Source organism: Anguilla anguilla, chromosome 13 (assembly GCF_013347855.1).
Source record: "Anguilla anguilla isolate fAngAng1 chromosome 13, fAngAng1.pri, whole genome shotgun sequence".
In the NCBI taxonomy this organism is placed as follows: Eukaryota; Metazoa; Chordata; class Actinopteri; order Anguilliformes; family Anguillidae; genus Anguilla; species Anguilla anguilla.
In genome coordinates, this window is record NC_049213.1 from 4,720,773 (window position 1) to 4,740,822 (window position 20,050).

The following is a 20,050-nucleotide window of genomic DNA, read 5'->3' on the forward strand; positions in this document are numbered from 1 at the left end:
CAATGGCCTAGGACAAGTTGGCAAAAGTTTTATTTTATTTTTATCTAAATGGTGGGGGAAAAAATGGTTGCTGATGTTTTTTTGAGGCAAAGTTTTTCATTGATGAGGGCTTTCACAGAGATGTCCCTTACAAAATTCAAGCCTCATTGGCCAACGCATTTCATAGCGCCCCCTATGGGCAAGCATGCACCAAAACTTGCATGCTTCATTGGAATCATGGACTGTAGGATTACAATGGCTTTCATGAGTTATATTACATTACATTACAGGCATTTGGCAGACGCTCTTATCCAGAGCGACGTACAACAAAGTGTATAACCATAACCAGGAACAAGTATGACGAAACCCCTAGAGAGAAGTACCGGTCCAAGTACAGGGAACAACCGCATAGTTCAACCTGGACCCTTGTGGTTAAACTGATTAACACTAACAACGAGAACGGCAACAACGCAATCTATGGAAAAATAAAAATAAATAAAAATACAAGTAGTCGTTAAGACTGGCGCATCAACTAAGTCACCTATTAAACAGCTGCCTAGTTACGCCTGTTTAAATAAAAATGGCCACACCCATGACAACTGATTGCCATGTGGTGGCCATATTGTTTTGAAAAGTCAACATTTGTTTGATAATTATTGAGGTTCAGCATCCACAGATTCTTGATTCTACACCACACAGTTCAGGGATATGGGCCAAAACGTAAATTGCCTCGTTACAGCGTCACCATCTGGCCACTAGGCGTCATTGCAATAACCTGAGTAGAGGGGAGGCATGGGAACATACCAGCCAAGTTTCAAAGCTCAACAATTTACGGTATTGGCAGCCCATTTCGTTTTAGTGGATAATAATAATAATAATAATAATAATAATAATAATAATAATAATAATTTTTTTAATGAATTAATAATAAAAACCTGAACAAAAACAATAGGGTTATAGCTTAGCTATAGTAATAATAATAATCATCATCATCATCATCATCATCATCATCACGTAAGCTACAGCTCGCCAGCAATCTATGAAAGTAAACTATGTCATCACTGACATTAATACCGCGTGGGAACAGTCAGTCACATGACAGATCGAACTTCCCGCATGCAGTGACTGCTAACCAGCTGCTGACTGCCTCCACAGGAATGAGCTAGCTGGCTATAGTTTTAGCAATTAGTCGTCAGATGAACGGGGACATAAACCTTAAGAATGCTTTCCCGTTTGCTTAAGGAACACCAAGCGAAGCAAAACGAAAGGAAAGAACTCCAAGGTATAAAACGTCGCTTATTGTTTATTTTTATTCTCCGGGCGTGGGGCCTAGTTTCTGCAGAGACTCGGTGCTATCCTACTTGGTTGTTCCGACGAGCGACGGCAGAATGCGGGGTCGCATCTCAGCGATTCCCTGGCTCTGTCGTAAGTGGGCGAGGAGTGATGTAGGATTCACCCCGCCCTAGGAAGTTGTGATTGGTCTTATGTCTTCAGATGTAATCTTTGATTGGTGTACTGAATGTGTCAATCCGGTGTAATATTTGTTGTTAGCGGAAGTAAGGTAGTTTTTCATTTAGCATTATTTCTTATGTTGTGAATATGCTGTAAACTTTGTTCGCCAGCCGGCCGACCATTTCTAAAATAATAAAACTGACGTTAATTTAACAGTTAATGTAATTTTCTTCATTCCCATTTGCACAAGATTAAAATACAGTATAGTTAGTAGCTTTTAGTGTTTAGAGCTTGCGCTCGACGGCTGACGTTAACTAGCTATATTGAACTAACTATGATGAAGTTCCTCTGAAGCTGTGTAGTGAACGAAAACCAGTTCATTTATTTCAGTGGTATTCATGTTCGTTCTTGGAGACACACTGTGCACACAGCCAATGCTGTGATCAATTAAAGTAGCTGAAAGCGTGTTTAAGCTGAAACTGATCGTGGTTGTGCACTTAATGCCCAGTGCTATTAAATATGTCATCCAGCAATGGGAGCTGAGATCCCCAAAGTTACACGCAACAGAGAGAGGGCTCCTTCTGCGTGCACGCGATCACCTGGCCAGTCTTCAGGCCGCCATCTCCCACGTATGTGCAGTTTATGCCCCCGCGTGCATAAGCCGGGCTCAGTTTAACCTGGTGCAGGTCAGCTTTTCAACCTCTCAGGCATTGACGCACAGCCCCCGTATAGTCATTGTTATTATTAGTCATGTGACGTGGGTTTCAGAGATGTAACCTGTTTGTGTTCATTATTATTAGTAATGTGACAGTGGTTTCAATGATCTAACCTGCATATGTCCAATATTATTAGTCATGTGACAGTGGTTTCAGAGATATAACCTGCTTGTGTTCATTATTATTGGTCAAGTGACTGGGGCGTCAGAGATGTAACCTCATAGACATGACTATACTAGACAGGAAAGCACACCCTCAGCCATCCTAAGTGATGAAGTCCTGGAAGTACAGTAAGCTTGTATTGCGCATGTCTTCATTGCTGAGGGCAAAACATTGAGCTCACCATTACAGTGAATGGGGAGCATAAGACTTTTGAAGGCAAAATAAAACTTCCCCGATGGTATTTTGAAACTCGATTGACGACCGTTACTTTTCATATGAAAAGCAGACTGAAAAATATGAATTATGTAATAAAATATGCACATTTTAATAAATATTTTCCCATGACTTCTGGACCAAAATAACCATTGTTTCAGAAACTGCTGCACGTAATGAAATTTATGGTCACAAAAAATGGAACGATGAGGTGTTCTTTGGTTGTTAAATCACCTTGGATTTCTACATTGAATTCAATGGGCAGCAAGCTCTTTTGCCCTGAACAGTTGTGAAGATGCGCAGTAGAGGTTGTTTCTCGATACTTCCTAGGTTTCACTGACTGGCCACTCCTACACTTTCCAGTTCCTATGTACGCTTTCTGTGTAACCTGCCTGTGCTCATTATTTTTGGTCATGTGACAGGGGTGTCAGAGATCTAACCTGACTGTGCTCATTATTATTGGTCATGTGATAGGGGTGTCAGAGCTGTAACCTGCCTGTGTTGGTTATTATTGGTCATGTGACATGGGTGTCAGAGATGTGACCTGCCTGTGCTCATTGTTATTGGTCATGTGACAGGGGTGTCAGATGTAACCTGCCTGTGCTCATTATTGTTCCCCACAGAGAGACGCAGGCGGGAGGCGATAGCAGCTGCAGCATGTCTGACTGAGGCCCTGGTGGACCACCTTAACGTTGGGTAAGGCTGTGCGACTCTGCGGAGACTAGGGATGTGAACAATTTATCAGTTTGTTGATGGTCAGTCAAGAACACGCATGTTAAATGTTAAATTAAATAATACATGTTTCTCATGCCTCCACAACGGCACAGCCGTGGCCGGAGGAGTTATGTTTTCGGGCTGTCCGTCCGTCCGTCCGTCCGTCCTGATTCTCGTGAACGCAATATCTCAGGAACGCCTTGAGGGACTTTCTTCAAATTTGGCACACACGTCCATTTGGACTCAAGGATGAACTGATTAGATTTTGGTTGTCAAAGGTCAAGGTCACTGTGACCTCACAAAACACATTTTAGCCCGAGGCAGAATGTACTCCTGTGAGATGCACTGTTGCTCAAAAAACCATCACAGCTCGATGTAGTGAAACAGCCGCCACTCTCTGTACCATTCCAAGTTGGACAATGCTGTGCTAGCTATCTGCGTGTAGACGGCAGTGACTACTGAATCTTACATAACTATAACCTGCCACTTCGTTGAAGATCATGTGTTAATCTGTGCAGTGAGCGAAGAAGCGTACAGTCGTTCTGGATAACATATAGCAATGCTTATTTTTAAAATAAAATAATCTCGTTTTAATCTTATTTTAATCTCGTCGTCTGCGCCGTTTCAAGTAGTGGCGTGATTTAATAGCAGTATCCTGCATCGGACGGTTTTTAAAAACGATTAGTCGGTTTCAGAGAGCAGCTAGTCAGTGGTCAGAAATGCGTGTCGTTCACTTCCTGGGTGAAGACGAGGCCTTCGCATTCTAAGGGGGTTATTCATCCAGCCATTTGGCATGAGTCATGTGACACTCAACACCACCACAGAGCGAGCCTGAAGCTCCATAGCTCATCAGGCAGCCGTTTCTTGTGCCCAGATGGGGCGACATAGCTCAGGAGGTAAGAGCGGTTGTCTGGCAGTCGGAGGGTTGCCGGTTTGATCCCCCGCCCTGGGCGTGTCGAAGTGTCCCTGAGCAAGACCCCTATCCCCCTAATTGCTCCCAACAAGCTGATTGATACCTTGCATGGCAGCCTTTCACCGTTGGTGTGTCAGTGTGTGTGTGAATGGGTGAATGAGAGGCATCAATTGTAAAGTGCTTTGGATAAAAGCGCTATATAAATGCAGTCCAGTCCATCCAGAGCAAAAACAAAAAAGCTCTTTTTGATGGACTCACTCCACATTCTCTTTCAGTGTGTTTTTAGGTGTGAGGTCCATGTGACCTGATGACTAGCTGGCTTTCCCTGGGCTGGCATCAGGGCATTTGGTAATTTGAGGTTAAAACACCTCTTGAACTCCAAAACTGCTGCCCAGGGATGTCATGCCTCCTGAGGATGTATGTATGCATGTCACCATATTATTCATTTTAAAAATTATTTTGAACTTCTTTTTGGGTGGTACTGTGTGGCGCATGCAGCCTGTGCTGAAGGAAATGGTGACACGGCTTCCTATATCAACACTGCTGCTCGGGTCATTGGGAGCGAAGACACCGCACTGCTTATGAACTGAGAAGGAAAGATGTACCGGCACAATATAAGAAGTGATCATTAATCTTTTTCATACATACCACCTCTGGAAACATAATGTCACTTCACAAGCTGCTTTTGGTGTCGCTTGAAGTGTATTTCCTTGCTTAAGACTACAAACCCCAGATTGCCCAGGTACCTGCCATTGTAAAACCATCTTGTCCTCAGAAGCTTCTGTAAGCATATAACATTATCCTTTGTTGCACACGATAGCTTTCTGGGCCAGTGGAAAGCGTTCACTAAACTCCCTTGTGAGGGTATTATTTTGAGAAGCGAGAGGATGCTTGTATTATTTTAAGGGAATGAACCAGACAGGCTGGGCCAGTTTTAGAGCCCCATAAGATTTGCAAGTCACGCTGGGCAGAAGCGTCTGCTAGGTGACTGTACCGCAATGTTCTGAGCCTGACAATGAGGCCAGCTGTGGAGTAATGCAGATCTGAGGTTTGGGGGGGGGGGGGGGGGGGGGGGGGGGGGGGGGGGGGGGGGGTGGAACTGACACCCGCCCTGCGCAGCTCTGGCGGGTTTGAGTCACTGGCCCGCGGTCCAGGGTTCGGACGCAGCCGAACGCTCTGGGCTCGATAACCCCTTTGTGCCTCCGAATTCCTCTTTCATGCGCCTGGTCTTCAGTTACATTACCGTCAGTGCGTCTTGATACTTCTGATCGATTGTCTGAGTGGATGACTCAGCGTTTTAAGTTCACTTTATAAACAGCTGGGAGGCTCTCCCACGGTCACCTCGCTGACGGGAACCGTGGAAAACGTTGCCCTCTTTTCTTAAACAGGTGTATACGTTCCATTTGTTTTTATTTCACCTTAAAGGGGTAACGTATATGAAGACATTCCTGGAATAGCATTTTATTTGAAAGCACTGTATATCAAGTATTTAAAAACAAGTTTTGTTAAGATTGATTCCCAAACACATTACAGTGCTTTCTAAATATCCGTCCGTCCATCCATCCGTCCATTATCTAACCTGCTTATTTCTGATCAGGATGCAGGGGAATTGGAGCCTTATCCCAGCATGCATTGGGCAGACTTTCTAAATATCTTTTTCAAGTACATTCCAGTAGCATGTGGGACTGACCAAAGAGGGAATGAAATGAGAGCAGTCCCCATACTGTCAAAGCCTCTTGGAGTACGAGAGCTGATCTTGGATCAGTTTTCTCCTGGCCGTACCCTCAGTCCTTACCCCATTATGAGCTAAAAACTGATCCTCCGTCAGAGCCTGGACTCATAAAGACTCTCAGAGCAGCATGGCTGATCTAGGATCAGTTTGCCCTCTAAATATCCTGTCCTAATTCAATATGAGCTAAGAGGCAGAAATGATACTGGATCAGCACGTCTCCAGTGAAGGGCTTTTATAAATTCAGGCCCTGACCTCAGATCAGTTTGGCCATTTTTCTCATAAATTTGGAAGTCATTAAGTTAAAATATACTAAGTTTGGGATCCCAGTTGAGCCCTCCTGCTCTGTGGCTCTTTATGAGGACGAGCCACGTGGGAAACGTTCAGACGCGATGAGAGAACCGGACAGGTGATTACCTGGAAAATAAACGCTGTTTAAAAAGTGCAGGAGCGGCCGAGACGAAGCGAGCAGCTGTGCTGCGTCTCCGGGGTGTGCTCCACCGCTCCAGAGCCGTTACTCACCGTTTAAACACGTCCGCGCCGCTGGGCACGTCGCGCCGCGCGGCAGCGCTGGCGCCCTTCCGTTAGCCGCAGGGAGCGCAGTGCCCGGCGTTTCAGGCGCTGCGGTGGACGCCCGTTACCGATAAAGAGGGTGCCTGGGTAATGCTGCTGTTACTGTGACCTGTGCGCTCACGCTCGGCTTTTTCCTGCCTTCGCCCAGCTCAGCGGCCATTACGGGTCCCGCTGCGTACTCGCGCGTGACCTTCTGCGGCTTTAGATTCATCCACCCTTCGAAGAGCTGGTTTTTTTTTTTTTTGGAATGTTTTCTTTTCTAAATTCTGAGTGACTGTTCTAGAACTCCATTGCTTTTAAGTGTCAGTAGTGATTGTGACATCAGCATTAGAATGTTCAGTTACGAACATTCCAATCGCATATTTGTGATTAGAATGTTCAGTTAAGAACATTCCAATCACGTATTTGAATTAATAACCCATAAAGGGTTAATACGTGCCAGGCCTGGGTCAGATAATTAGGCCGCAGCCAGCTTCTGAGAATAGCTTCCATCCCAAAGGATTTTATTCTGGCAGGCTGCATATTCCTAGAAGTGGATTGCATTCAGGATAATGGAATAAGCAAATAGCCTATGTGTTAAGGAAATTTGTTCATAAATCATAGGCGTGCTTTATTATCGTGTTATCTGTGAACAAAGCAGAATCTGATCTCTCAATTATTACTTTCAAATGACTGCCCATTATGCTTGGGGATCTAGAGTTTTCACATTTTAATTCAAATGAGAACCAATTCAGATACATGTGTCTGTGTGTGTGTGTGTAAGAGAGAGAGAACTGGTGAGTATCTAATACGTAATTTCTAATAAGTATTTCATTGCTCTGAATATGAAATGGTCTGTCTTTGGCAGGGTGGCTCAGGCTTATGTTAACTGACACTGTCGGTTGTGTGTCTGTCCATGGCCGGGTGGCCCAGGCCTATGTTAACTGTTACTGTCGGTTGTGTGTCTGTCTTTGGCAGGGTGGCTCAGGCCTATTAACTGACACTGTCGGTTGTGTGTCTGTGCCTTGGCAGGGTGGCTCAGGCCTATGTTAAATGACACTGTCGGTTGTGTGTCTGTGCCTTGGCAGGGTGGCTCAGGCCTATGTTAACTGACACTGTCGGTTGTGTGTCTGTGCCTTGGCAAGGTGGCTCAGGCCTATGTTAACTGACACTGTCGGTTGTGTGTCTGTGCCTTGGCAGGGTGGCCCAGGCCTATGTGAACCAGCGCAAGCTGGACCACGAGGTGAAGACCTTGCAGGTGCAGGCCAGCCAGTTTGCCAAGCAGACGGCCCAGTGGATCAGCATGGTGGAGGGCTTCAACCAGGCACTGAAGGTAAGACCCACAGCCAGGCCAGGTCAGAACTGTCCCCTCTGACCCAAACCAGCCCTTTCTACACCATCACAGCCAGGCTGGGTCAGAACCGTCCCCTCTGACCAAAACCAGACCTGCGTCCATTAACAACAGACAGCACTAATCACCGCGGTCACAAACTACCAGCCTGGGCTCACACACACTTGGGTCAGACACGCCAAACTCACAGGGTTCCCGTTCGTACAGAACCACCAAACTCACAGCGATCCCGTTCGTATTTCCACTGCATTTCCTCTAATAATGCCAGCTCACCCCCCACAGTCCTGGCCCAGCCAATCAGAGAAGCCACTGGCATCAAATTCCCACTAAATAAATGGTGGGCTTCTGTTTCAGAATGCAGAAAAGTTCAGCCTGACATCCCTGGCTTATTATGGAAGATAACAGAAGATTATAAAAAGCTTTATTCACCGAATAAAAATGTTATTTAGAATGGTGCGTGTATCTGCGTACAGTATAATAAGCTTGTGTTTTTAATGCTTATTGGTACTTAAGATGGCTGCCTGAAGGAAAAGCCAGTCTGAAATGGAATCTGTTTGCTTCCGTGTCTGTCAACGGGAGTATTTTCTGAAATGGAATCTGATTGCTTCCCTGTCTGTAAACGAGAATATTTCTTGTTTTGTTTGGTTTTCCCCGAGTGCTGATTGTCATCTCGTCCTGGTCTCTGTTGCTGCAGCTGTGAAATGAGTTTGTATCTGTGGTCATCACTCTCGGAAGTAGCATGACAGTGAAATGTTTGCAGTCCAAAATGAAACTGCAAGCCTCTTTTATCGTTATCAGATAAGATCAACCTCATGATGGTTTCCGTCACAACCGGAAATTATTTTTTTTTTTAAAAACAAACAAAAACACTCCAACTCCTTATGCGTACTCTAAAAAAAAAAGGACATGTTTCATTTTGTCCACTTTCCATAAAGTCAAGTATTTATACTGATGACTTTTGAAAACCACCGCAGTAGCACTGAAAGATTGAATTACATTTCCATTTGATTAATTAAATTATTTCACAGCAGTATTTTTTAAAGACATTGCAATATATGAAAGTGGAAATTATTTATGTATTTGCCCATATGTCACAGTGTTTATAATATCTTGGTCATATATTTTATTTTTATTACAGTTTGAGATGGGGGGCAGTGTAGTGGCCTTCTCATCAGTAATACAGGGAGGGGGTGGCGGGGGACCTTTCATGTAATTTAATGCTCCAAAGATTTGTTTATTACCTCCTCTAAAATGGCTGGACAGAGAAAGAGAGGTATGTGTGTGAGAGAGAGGTGTGTGTATGTGAGAGAGACAGAGGTATGTGTGTGTGTGCGCGTGAGAGAGAGAGAGGTGTGTGTGTGTGTGTGCGTGAGAGAGACAGAGAGGTGTGTGTGTGTGTGTGTGTGTGTGTGTGAGAGAGAGAGAGGTGTGTGTGTGTGAGAGAGAGAGAGAGGTGTGTGTGTGTGAGAGAGAGAGAGAGGTGTGTGTGTGTGTGTGAGAGAGAGAGCGAGAGAGGTGTGTGCGCGTGCGTAAGAGAGAGAGAGGTGTGTGTGTGTGTGTGTGTGAGAGAGAGAGAGGTGTGTGCGCATGCGTGAGAGAGAGAGGTGTTTGTTAGAGAGAGAGAGAGGTGTGTGTGTGTGTGTGTGTGTGAGAGAGAGAGGTGTGTGTGTGTGTGTGTGTGTGAGCGAGAGAGTTGTGTATGTGTGTGTGTGTATGTGTGTGTGTGTGAGAGAGAGAGAGGTGTGTGCGCATGCGTGAGAGAGAGAGGTGTTTGTTAGAGAGAGAGAGAGAGAGAGAGGTGTGTGTGTGTGTGTGTGTGTGAGAGAGAGAGGTGTGTGTGTATGTGTGTGTGTGTGAGAGAGAGGTGTGTGTGTGTGTGTGTGTGTATGTGTGTGTGTGTAAGAGAGAGGTACATGTGTGTTTCCGCTCTGATTCAGCTCTTTCCCAGCAGCGCTGCTGCGTTTGGATGTGCGTATTACATGCATTGATGTGCGGCTCGTCATCAGTGCAGCCTGCAGTGCTGGTATGTGGCTGTGGATGGACAAGCACCTGCTGTGGTTACATCAAACAGCCCTCACTCAGGCTTCAGTGGAAGTGGCTTGTGTGATGTGTGTGTGTGTGTGTGACAGAGAGAGAGAGAGAGAGGTGTGTGTGTGTGTGTGTGTGAGAGAGGTGTGTGTGTGTGTGTGTGAGAGAGAGAGGTGTGTGTGTGTGTGAGAGAGAGAGAGAGAGAGAGAGGTGTGTGTGTGTGTGTGTGTGTGAGAGAGGTGTGTGTGTGTGTGTGTGAGAGAGATGTGTGAGATGGTTGTGTGTGAGATGGATGTATGTGAGTTGGACGTGTGTGTGAGATGGTTGTGTGAGAGTTGGATGTGTGTGTGTGAAATGGATGTGTGTGAGATGGATGTGTGTGTGAGATGGTTGTGTTTGAGATGGATGTGTGTGAAAGGTGTGTGTGTGAGATGGATGTGTGCGTGTGTGAGTTGATGGGAAAGGGGATTATTACAGTCAGTAGATTGCGGCTCTGACTCAGTCAGCAGAACTCCACTCTCTTTTAAAGTGTGAAAGGATAACGCTCAGATGTCCGTCAGGCAGACCGTATCACTTTACTGTGGGCTGTGTCATAAAGACGTGAGTCATCCTACACAAGATTGTCTCAGATGTATCACACCTTCTAAAATCTCACCCCCTGCAGTGTTTGATCATCATGCAGCTCACTGTAATGGGCCAAACCTAGTGAGAGATTTGTGAGTGTGCTTTCAGAAAGTGCCTAAACCCTCCCACCAATACTCAGTTTCTTGTTCCGCGATGCCCCCTTGTGGGGCTAAAAGGCTACTGCAAGCCAACATGTGAGATGTGAGTACTGAGTTTGTACGATAGGGGTGTATTTCAAAGCTAATTCCTGGAGCATTGGAGTGTATGGAAGTTTTTCTGTGGTTTCCTTTCAGTCAAGAGTCAGTTTATTAGGAATGGAGCCTCGGTACCCTGTTATATAGTGCAGGCTTATTATTCCATATTTGTCACACTGAATGGTTTCAGATCTGTCATACTAGACAATGGGAACCTGAGTGAACAAAACACATTTTTAAAGTTATTGTTTTATTTATTTAATGAACAAGTTGTCAAACATGCATATCACTCATGTGAAAAGTAATTGCCCCCTTAAACTTAATAATTAGCTGCACAACCTTCAGCAGCAATAACTGCAACAAAGTGCTTCCGATAATTTCAAATCAGCCACAGTCCGCATAACCTAATTACATTTCTGCTTCAGCTCACGGACTGATGACCAGACATTCTTCTTAAGGATTTTCTGGTACAGAGCAGAATTCATGGTTCTTTCAATAATGGCGACTCATCCAGGTCCAAAGGCAGCAATGTATCCCCACACCATCACACTACCACCACCATGCTTGACTGTTAGTATGATGTTCTTACTGTGAAATGCTATATTGGCAATATGTTAGACATGACCCATGTTGTCCAGAAAGTTCCACTTTTGGCTCATCTGTTTATAAAACATTATTCCAAATGGCTTGGAGATCATCCAGGTACTTTTCTGCTAATGTGAGATGAGCATTGACCTTTCTGTTGGTTGGAAGTGTTTTCTGCCTTGCTACTCTCCCATGAATCCCATTTTTCCCAGTGTCTTTCATATTGTGGAGTCATGAACTTTGACCTTAGCTGAGGCTAAGGAGGCCTGCAGTTCTTTGGATGTTCTTCTGGGATGTTTTGTGACCCCCAGGATGAGTTGTTGCTGCACCCTTGGAGAATTTTTTCCGCCCGGCCACTCCTGGGAAGATCCACACTGTTCCAACTTTTCTCCATTTGGAGATAATTGCTCTTACTGTTGTTTGGTGGAGACCCAGAGCCTTAGAAATGGATTTGTACCCATTTCCATATTCAACCCCTAGCCCCTAGTAGTTCCCCTGAAGTGCCCTCAGTATTATAACTCACTGACATCACATCGAGGCCACTCACAAAGATTGCACAAAGAACTCTGGGATACTCCCTTCAGCACATTGTTGCTGGCTCGGTCGTTGCTGTTGTCCAGCACTGAAATATTTCAAAATATTTCAAAATGTGTATTTTAAAGTGTTTTTAAAAGGCTCTAAATGCTGTTTGAAAAGCATTTGGTTTCCCAGGAAAGTATTTATTTAAAGGAATGTCTTTTTTAAATTCTATTTGGGAAAGTATTTGGTTTTCCACTAAAATAATTTAAATCAATCAAATACAAAGTATTTTGTGTGTAAATTTATTTGAAAAATACTACCCAAATATGTATTTCAGTACATTTTGAAAGTACGTATTTGTATTTGACCCAGGTCTGGTGTGTAGCCTGCATAGATGCAGTTGTGTTTCCTGCTACGGCACTAGTGTTTAGGTGAGTGACTACGGGGTGCAGATATCCTGAGTTCAATTCTTATGTTAGGACTTTGAAACTGCTAGGTGTGCAGCAGTAACAGTCAAAAAGGAATGCCAGGTTAAAGTGAATGCGGTTTATTTTACAGTATGCTTATTGACGAAAATGAACAGATGCAAAAGAGTGTGTAGTAAGATGGCTATACGCATATGCATAGGAGGTCGTATTGACGAGTCTCCTTGAACCATTGCACCTTTCCCCATATATTTTAAATGTACTACATTATGGTAAATGTAATGTAATGGCATGTTGAATTTAATGTTATGGTAAATGTAATGTAATGGCAAGCTGAATTTAATACATTATGGTAAATGTAATGTAATGGTGTGTTAAATGTACTACGTTATGGTTAATGTAATGGCATGCTGAATTTAATGTTATGGTAAATGTAATGTAATGGTGTGTTAAATGTACTACGTTATGGTAAATGTAATGTAATGGCATGCTGAATTTAATGTTATGGTAAATGTAATGTAATGGTGTGTTAAATGTACTACGTTATGGTAAATGTAATGTAATGGCATGCTGAATTTAATGTTATGGTAAATGTAATGTAATGGTGTGTTAAATGTACTACGTTATGGTAAATGTAATGTAATGGCATGCTGAATTTAATATGTTATGGTAAATGTAATGCAATGGCATGTTAAATGCTTTGTGTCCGCAGGAAATCGGGGATGTGGAGAACTGGGCCCGCAGCATTGAGATGGACATGAGGACCATTGCCACGGCGCTGGAGTACGTCCACAAAGGCCAGCTGCAGGCAGCCTCCTCCTAGACACCACCACCACCACCATGGCAACCAGCCCACCAATCAGAGGGAACTTACACAACTACATGCATTTCAGTTCCCCTCCATGGCCTGAACCATTCCCCCCCATATTACAAATTAGCAGCTGAAGTATTGCCAACCGTCATGAGTGGGTACGAGGATCTGGAGGGCTTTGCTTTAGCCGCTGGTGTGACAAGGCTCATTGGTCAATAATAAGCCTATTAGAGTGATGTAATCGTGCTTGTGCTTACCGCCCGGGGTCTTTTGTCACAGTGCGGGTTTTCTCCTGGTTTGTAATGAACAGTGAAATTCACGCGTTTCTCACGGGTGCTGATGCCAGAACTGAAGTCTTCTTGCGCTGCTCTGAGATCCAGTCCGAAGCCGAAGATGCTGTTTGCTCTCTGCGGCACGCGAGTGCAGAACGGTAATGTGTCATTCAGTCACGGGCCAGTAAGCAGAGCGCCGTCCCGTGTTTTTGCTCAGACTCTCTGTCGCTGTTGCATAATAATGTGGCATTTCCGCCCTTTCTGATAGCTGAAACCGGTGTCAGAATCCAGTTATGGAGGGCCTCAGTGTCTGCTGGTTTGCTGTGTGGTTTCAGCATCAGGTTCATTTCTCGCTGAAGTTCATTGGTCATTGAAGTTTTTGATTGGTCAACACCCTGCAGACTCTGCAGCCCTTCAGGACAGGAGTTAAATGTCCAGGCACTACAGTCCACCAGGACTGGAGTTAAACCTGCAGGCACTTCGACCTTCCAGGACTGGAGTTAAACCTGTAGACGCTGCAACCCTCCACAACTGGAGTTAAATCTGCAGACACTGTGGCCCTCCAGGACTGGAGTTTGACACCCCTCACTTACAAACTAGCACTGATTATGCTATGTCATTTATGACAAAACACACATGCAGATTGGGTACATCTGCCGTGTCATTAACATAATTTGGTAATTTTTCTCAACTAGTAAATATATTTATGATCTATGACCCTATCGCATGTTCTAATATAGAGTTGTTATGTGGCTAAATATAGCTTTTTAAGAATATTTTCAAAGTGTTTCCAATGAGTTTACATGTATGATCCCTGTTACCTTGGCAATAAATTAATGTATCTTTTGTGTGTTTTTTAATTAACCTTGCTTGGACATGATTGTTAGCTGTGAGCTTTTGACAAAGCTCATAATGGAAGTAATAAAAAAAATTTAATATAAAAGGATTTCTCCATGTTTGGTATTTCCAAATGTAAACTGAGAATTTGTTAGGTTCTGGACAAGACATTAGGTCAGTGCTTCATGAAAGCCTCTAACACAACTAGACAGCAGTTAGGACGTTCTTTACAATTCAGTCACAGTTATGTTCCAAGTTGGGGTTCCTTTCCAGTTCAACCACATTTGGCTGAGTGATCCCCCTCTCCCAATTGAGAATTCAGGCATATTCATGAGCAGTCACTGCTGAAACCTCTCATGTAAATTTGGGAGAGTGCGGACAAGCGTGCACACTCCAGCGACGTACACGCCAGTCGGCACTTCATAATTTTCTGGGCTGACCGCCGTGAGTCAGACAGAGACGCTTCATGGACAGCTCAGCGGGCAGGCGCCTAATCGACCAACAGGCGAGACACTGTCATCTCTGTCACACTGTGTGCAAGGAGACACTGTCATCTGCCTCCCGGAGTGACACTAAAGCACAGCTAACTGGCATAGTGTCATTCAATACCAGTCGATACTGGAACAGGGCCTTAACCGATACCAGACCATGGGGCCCATCCACACACTGGAACAGAGCCTTAACAGATACCAGACCATAGGGCCCATCCACACACTGGAACAGAACCTTAACAGATACCAGACCATAGGGCCCATCCACACACTGGAACAGAGCCTTAACCGATACCAGACCATAGGGCCCATCCACACACTGGAAGAGAACCTTAACAGATACCAGACCATAGGGCCCATCCACACACTGGAACAGAGCCTTAACAGATACCAGACCATGGGGTCCATCCACACACTGGAACAGAGCCTTAAAAGATACCAGACCATGGGGAACATCCACACACTGGAACAGAGCCTTAACAGATACCAGACCATGGGGCCAATCCACACACTGGAACAGAACCTTAACAGATACCAGACCATGGGACCCATCCACACACTGAACAGAGTCTTAACAGATAGGGCCCATCCACACACTGGAACAGGGCCTTAACAGATACCAGACCATGGGGCCCATCCACACACTGGAACAGAGCCTTAACAGATACCAGACCATGGGGCCCATCCACACACTGGAACAGAGCCTTAACAGATACCAGACCGTGGGACCCAACCACAGACTGGAATAGAACCTTGAATGATACCAGAATGATACCAGACAATGTAATAGTGCTTTAACCGGATGAGAAACAGGCTTGTGACTTGGGGTTTCATCCAAACCCCAGCATCTAGAGATAAGAAACTACTTTTTTTTAACAGATATATAGTACAAAACAGCTTCAACTTTATCAATGGAGCACACAAATATATACTGAAGTACAATTTACATGTCCGTTAATATACAGCTGTGTCCCATGATGGAGTTGGCAGAATAAATTAGTCTACTGGAAATATTCAGCTGTACAGTGAAATTTCCAAATGCACTGAACAAAAAGCGACTATCTCCAGGAAACTGGAGCTCTAAAAAATGAGCCCGCTCTAAGGCAGTATTCTGCTGTAGTCATGAGGTAAAATAACTGAGGTAGTTGGTTTATGAAAAATGGACAATGGGATACGACATTTCGATGTTTTTTTTTTTTAAAAAGGAATCTCCAGAATAGACGTTTTTTCATATTTACGATATGTTCCTTTGTTGTTGGTGACTATTGATCCTTGGAGAGATTTCGTTTTTTCTCAAAAAAAAAAAAAAATGAGGCTGATACATTGATCGGAAAATATATTTGAGTAATTTCATTCCTCCGAGGATTTAGACCTTTAACACCTGAATTAGCACGCTTTGTTTTGAGTTGTAGAACAAAAGAGGCTTTATGTAAGTGTGCAGTGTGGAGAAGTGGGAATTATTGACTGTTTATTAGTCACATGTTCTTACGCACAAAGCCTTAAGTAATCTCCTTTTGAGTTCCAGGTCCACTTGCCCCGTGAGCCAATCGTAACGTCACGTCAGGCTTCTTATCCACCGCAAGGGCGCACACAATGGCATGATCACAAGTCAAAACGCAACGGCCACTTTGTGCTCTTGGGTTGGTTGAGCGCTGTTGGGATGTGACGCTAAACTTGGCGAAAGCCGAAGCATGTTCCCCTTTCAAATACTGTAAGCATGCTGAACTCTGTTCTGATCTTGAGTGCAGGTCTTATAATCGCGAGTGGATATTTAGTTTGCCAGCTGATGCATCCCCTGCCATGCGAAGGATATTAATAATAGATGCTGAAAGTAAAATGTGTTAAATAAGATTACAGGTTTATCATATTATAATGTTAGAGTGCTCATGATAAATTAATAACTAATGAAGTGAGTGCTTTTGTATGACATTTCAATATTTAATTTATTTTCTGCTGTTCAATTGGAATCCATGCAATTTTTCATAAGCCATAATAAATGTATGAGTTTGAAGTGCACTGGAATGTGATGACGATTCCTACAGCTGAAACCTCTTCTTCTCCCTTCACAAATGGAGCTTGCATGGTTGTGATTAAGTTTAGTGCGTAGGAGGGATGGCGAGTCGAGTGTTTCCTCTCTAGTGGCCATTAAAATGGGAAAACCGATCTTTTCAGAGAATTTATAACAATTTGTTCTTTTTTTTTTTTTTATAATCATACCATTTTGTTGGGACATTGTACTGCCAGTTATGATTATTTATATTTAAGTTACCATCCCTGTACCCCCCCCCCCCCAAAAAAAAAATACAACACTGCTTGTAAGTACTTTAGAATTCATGAATACCAAATAAAGTAATTGATTAAGTACCAGTGAATTCAATTTATTATCTAAACAGTCAGCTCAATCCAGACAACCTCTTCCCACTTTTGCTACTATTGAGTACCCCCAACCCTGTTCCTGGAAATCTACCATTGTTTAGGTTTGCATTTCAACCCAAATTTGCCACACCTGTTTTTAATAATTAGCAGCTCAATGAGATCTCTGGCTGTTGAATGAGGTGTGCTTTGTTATGGTTGGAGTGAAAACCTACGGGACAGTTGATCCCCAGGAACAAGGTTAGCAGACTTGCGATAGCCCTACCCTCTCTCTGCATCCTCTCCTTGTATAAATTATGATGTCTCTCAACTCCTGCTATCCCATCATCTGCTCCCTGGATCCCATCCCTTCACCTCTCCTTCAGTCAGTCAACCTCTCCTGACATCCTCCCATTCATCTCCTCTCTTGTGAAGTGTTCCCTGTCCACTGGATGTGTCCCTGCCCCCTTCAATACACCCCTAAAACCACCCCCCCCCCCCCCCCCCCCCGACACACACTCAAGAAACCCACCCTTGACTCCTCTGTGATCCATAACTTTTGTGAATTATTTTCCCCTCTCTCAGGGACACTTGAAGGTACTGTTTTCAGTCAGCTCTTCTCTCCTTTTCTATTATAATGACCTTCTAAAGCACACTCCAAAGTCCGCTTCTGTGTCTCTGCTCTTATTGTCCGTGACCTCTCCGCAGCTTCTCACAGGGTTGGCTGCCGTGTGTAGGACGGAGTGTAGCACAGTGGGTAAGGAACTAGACTTGTAACCGAAAGGTCGCAGGTTCGATTCCCGCGTACGACACTGCCGTTGTGCCCTTGAGCAAGGTACTTCACCGAAATTGCTTCAGTATATATCCAGCTGTATAAATGGATACAATGTAAAATGCTATGTAAAAGTTCTGTAAGTCGCTCTGGATAAGAGCGTCTGCTAAATGCCTGTAATGTAATGTAATGTAATGTAATGTGTCCTGCAGTCTTCCCTGACTACACTGTGGATCTGTAGCACAGCCCTCCACTGGGTGGTTCCTACCTTGACTGTCACTCCTTCCAGGCCGGGCTGTGGTTTTGAGACCTCAGGAACTCTTGAGATGTGTCCCCCAGGGTTCTGTCCCTAGCCCCCTCCTCTTTTCTCTCCATACCAAGTCTCATTAGGCCCATTTAATCATTTGTATGCTGATGATATACAACTCTTTCTCTCCTTATTCTTGAGAGATACATTGATGTTCTCCACTTTTGTTCTTTGCTCTGGATAAGGGCATCTGCTAAGCAACTGTACTGGTCTGGAAGCAAGCACTAACCTCTCAATTTCCATCACAGCAACAAACTTTACATTTCTTGGAGAGCAAACCACAGAATATTACAGTATTTCTGTGGAAGGAATATTATCATTCCTTATACTGACTGTAAGGATGACCACTGGACTACATTTCCCATTGTGCATTTACATCCTACATGTCATTCATTGACAAAATAGCGATGAATTCTTGGTTTCTGGAAACTTGTGGGAAATATTTGAGTCACTTGCAAGGCTGCATTTTCAGTTTGACTGCAGGGAATTTATGGAGTATGAGAATGTCTTTTTTGTATATGTGGGTTGTGCCTAATGATTCCAAATAAATGATGCCTTTGTGTGGTGAATGACAGAAAAAGTGTCACAAGATACAAAACATCTGCTCCACAAGGAGCAAATTCAACAGGCTAATTATACACAAATAATTTTTAAAATATATCATTTCATAGTGGTTGCACTGTCTACTAAACCAACCAGTTGAAATGTCAAATGTAAAAAAACTAGGAAACTAGGAAAGGGTTGTCCTTGATATTCAGCTGATGAAAGGACTGGTTTTATTGTAATAAATGCATATAATACTTCTGTCAGAGTTACAAGAATAAATTGTGCAGCTGAATAGTGTCATCTTTTTAAAAATCATATTTATGTTTGTTGATGAGGGTGCATCACCCAAAATGGACATATGGGCAGAAAATAATAAAATGATAATAAGAGACAAGATGTACACAATATTGGTCAGTCTGGCTCAACAGACAAAATCAAAAACCTAGTGATAATTGTAAATGCAGTCCTCAGTTTTAAACCACGGATCGACAAGGTAACCAAGCCTGCAATTTTTCACCTCATGAACATAGCCAAAGTCAGGCCATTTTTTAACTATACAAGACGCAGAAAAAGGGATACGTGCTTTTATTTCAAGCCGTTTGGATTACTATCCAAGAAGCCAACTGAACAAACAAAAACCAAGACAAAATAGTATTACACCCCTACTGCTCTGCACTGGCTCCCTGTTTCATTTGGAATTTATTTGAATGTTTTACTACTTGTTTATAAAGCACTAAATGACCTAGCACCTTCTCAAGACATTTGTTTTTGTAGGGCTCCAGTGCGAGATCTTCAGTCATCCACAGATATTACACTCCTAAACTATGGACCATTCTCCCACAGCACATCAGAACAGCCGACTCAGTAATCTTAAAAAGCAACTCAAAATGCATCTTTTTCAACTGGCTTTAAATTGATTATTCTCGTCAGCTTTGTGGTTTTTTACTGTATTATTTACATTGTATTGTAACTTAGTTTTATTTGTTCGCTTGTTTGTTTATTTTTCCAATTTTTTATTAGCATACTTTTTTTCCATACATGAATGTATGTATGCATTGCTTTTGAGTTATTTGAGCTGCAGTAATAAATGTATTATTATTATTATTACTATTATTATTATTGTTGTTGTTGTTGTTGTTGTTGTTATTTTATTATTATTATTATTATTATTATTATTATTATTATTATTATTACTATTATTATGCAACTCACTGTCTCACTGTGAGGAATATTTGAATTTAATATAAAATGTATGTTCCATAAAGACTGGGTTTCTTTAAAACGATGCAGCGGATTGGCTGTTGATGTACAGTTCCATGAAGATTGGCTTTCTTTAACCGATGCAGCGGATTGGCTGTGAATGTGCAGGCCTACTTCTTCTGCTGGTCCTAAAAAGGTCAGTTTATTTATTGGGTACGAGAAAACATCTCTGCCAGCTAGAAGCAGGCATCAGTCTCTGTCAATCGCATAATATTAATACATATTTCAAATTAAAAAAAATATTTG

The 20,050-nt window shown here is 43.2% G+C and overlaps 1 protein-coding gene across 1 annotated transcript; it reads left to right on the forward strand.

Annotated features, from left to right (window-relative positions):
- The first annotated feature begins 1,067 nt into the window (after positions 1–1,067).
- On the forward strand, positions 1,068–14,182 carry bloc1s1 (biogenesis of lysosomal organelles complex-1, subunit 1). The gene is made up of 4 exons (XM_035389597.1): positions 1,068–1,261; positions 3,146–3,218; positions 7,631–7,763; positions 12,869–14,182. The coding sequence occupies exons 1-4, from the start codon at positions 1,201–1,203 to the stop codon at positions 12,977–12,979; spliced, it is 378 nt and encodes a 125-aa protein (XP_035245488.1). The 5' UTR covers positions 1,068–1,200; the 3' UTR covers positions 12,980–14,182.
- Positions 14,183–20,050: the final 5,868 nt, after the last annotated feature.

Excerpts from the sequence above, each read along its gene's own strand:
- bloc1s1 (XM_035389597.1), top strand. The coding sequence starts at position 1,201 with ATGCTTTCCCGTTTGCTTAAGGAACACCAAGCGAAGCAAAACGAAAGG. Across the intron at positions 1,262-3,145 it reads CGAAAGGAAAGAACTCCAAG|AGAGACGCAGGCGGGAGGCG; the intron begins GTATAAAACGTC and ends TGTTCCCCACAG. Across the intron at positions 7,764-12,868 it reads GCTTCAACCAGGCACTGAAG|GAAATCGGGGATGTGGAGAA; the intron begins GTAAGACCCACA and ends TTGTGTCCGCAG.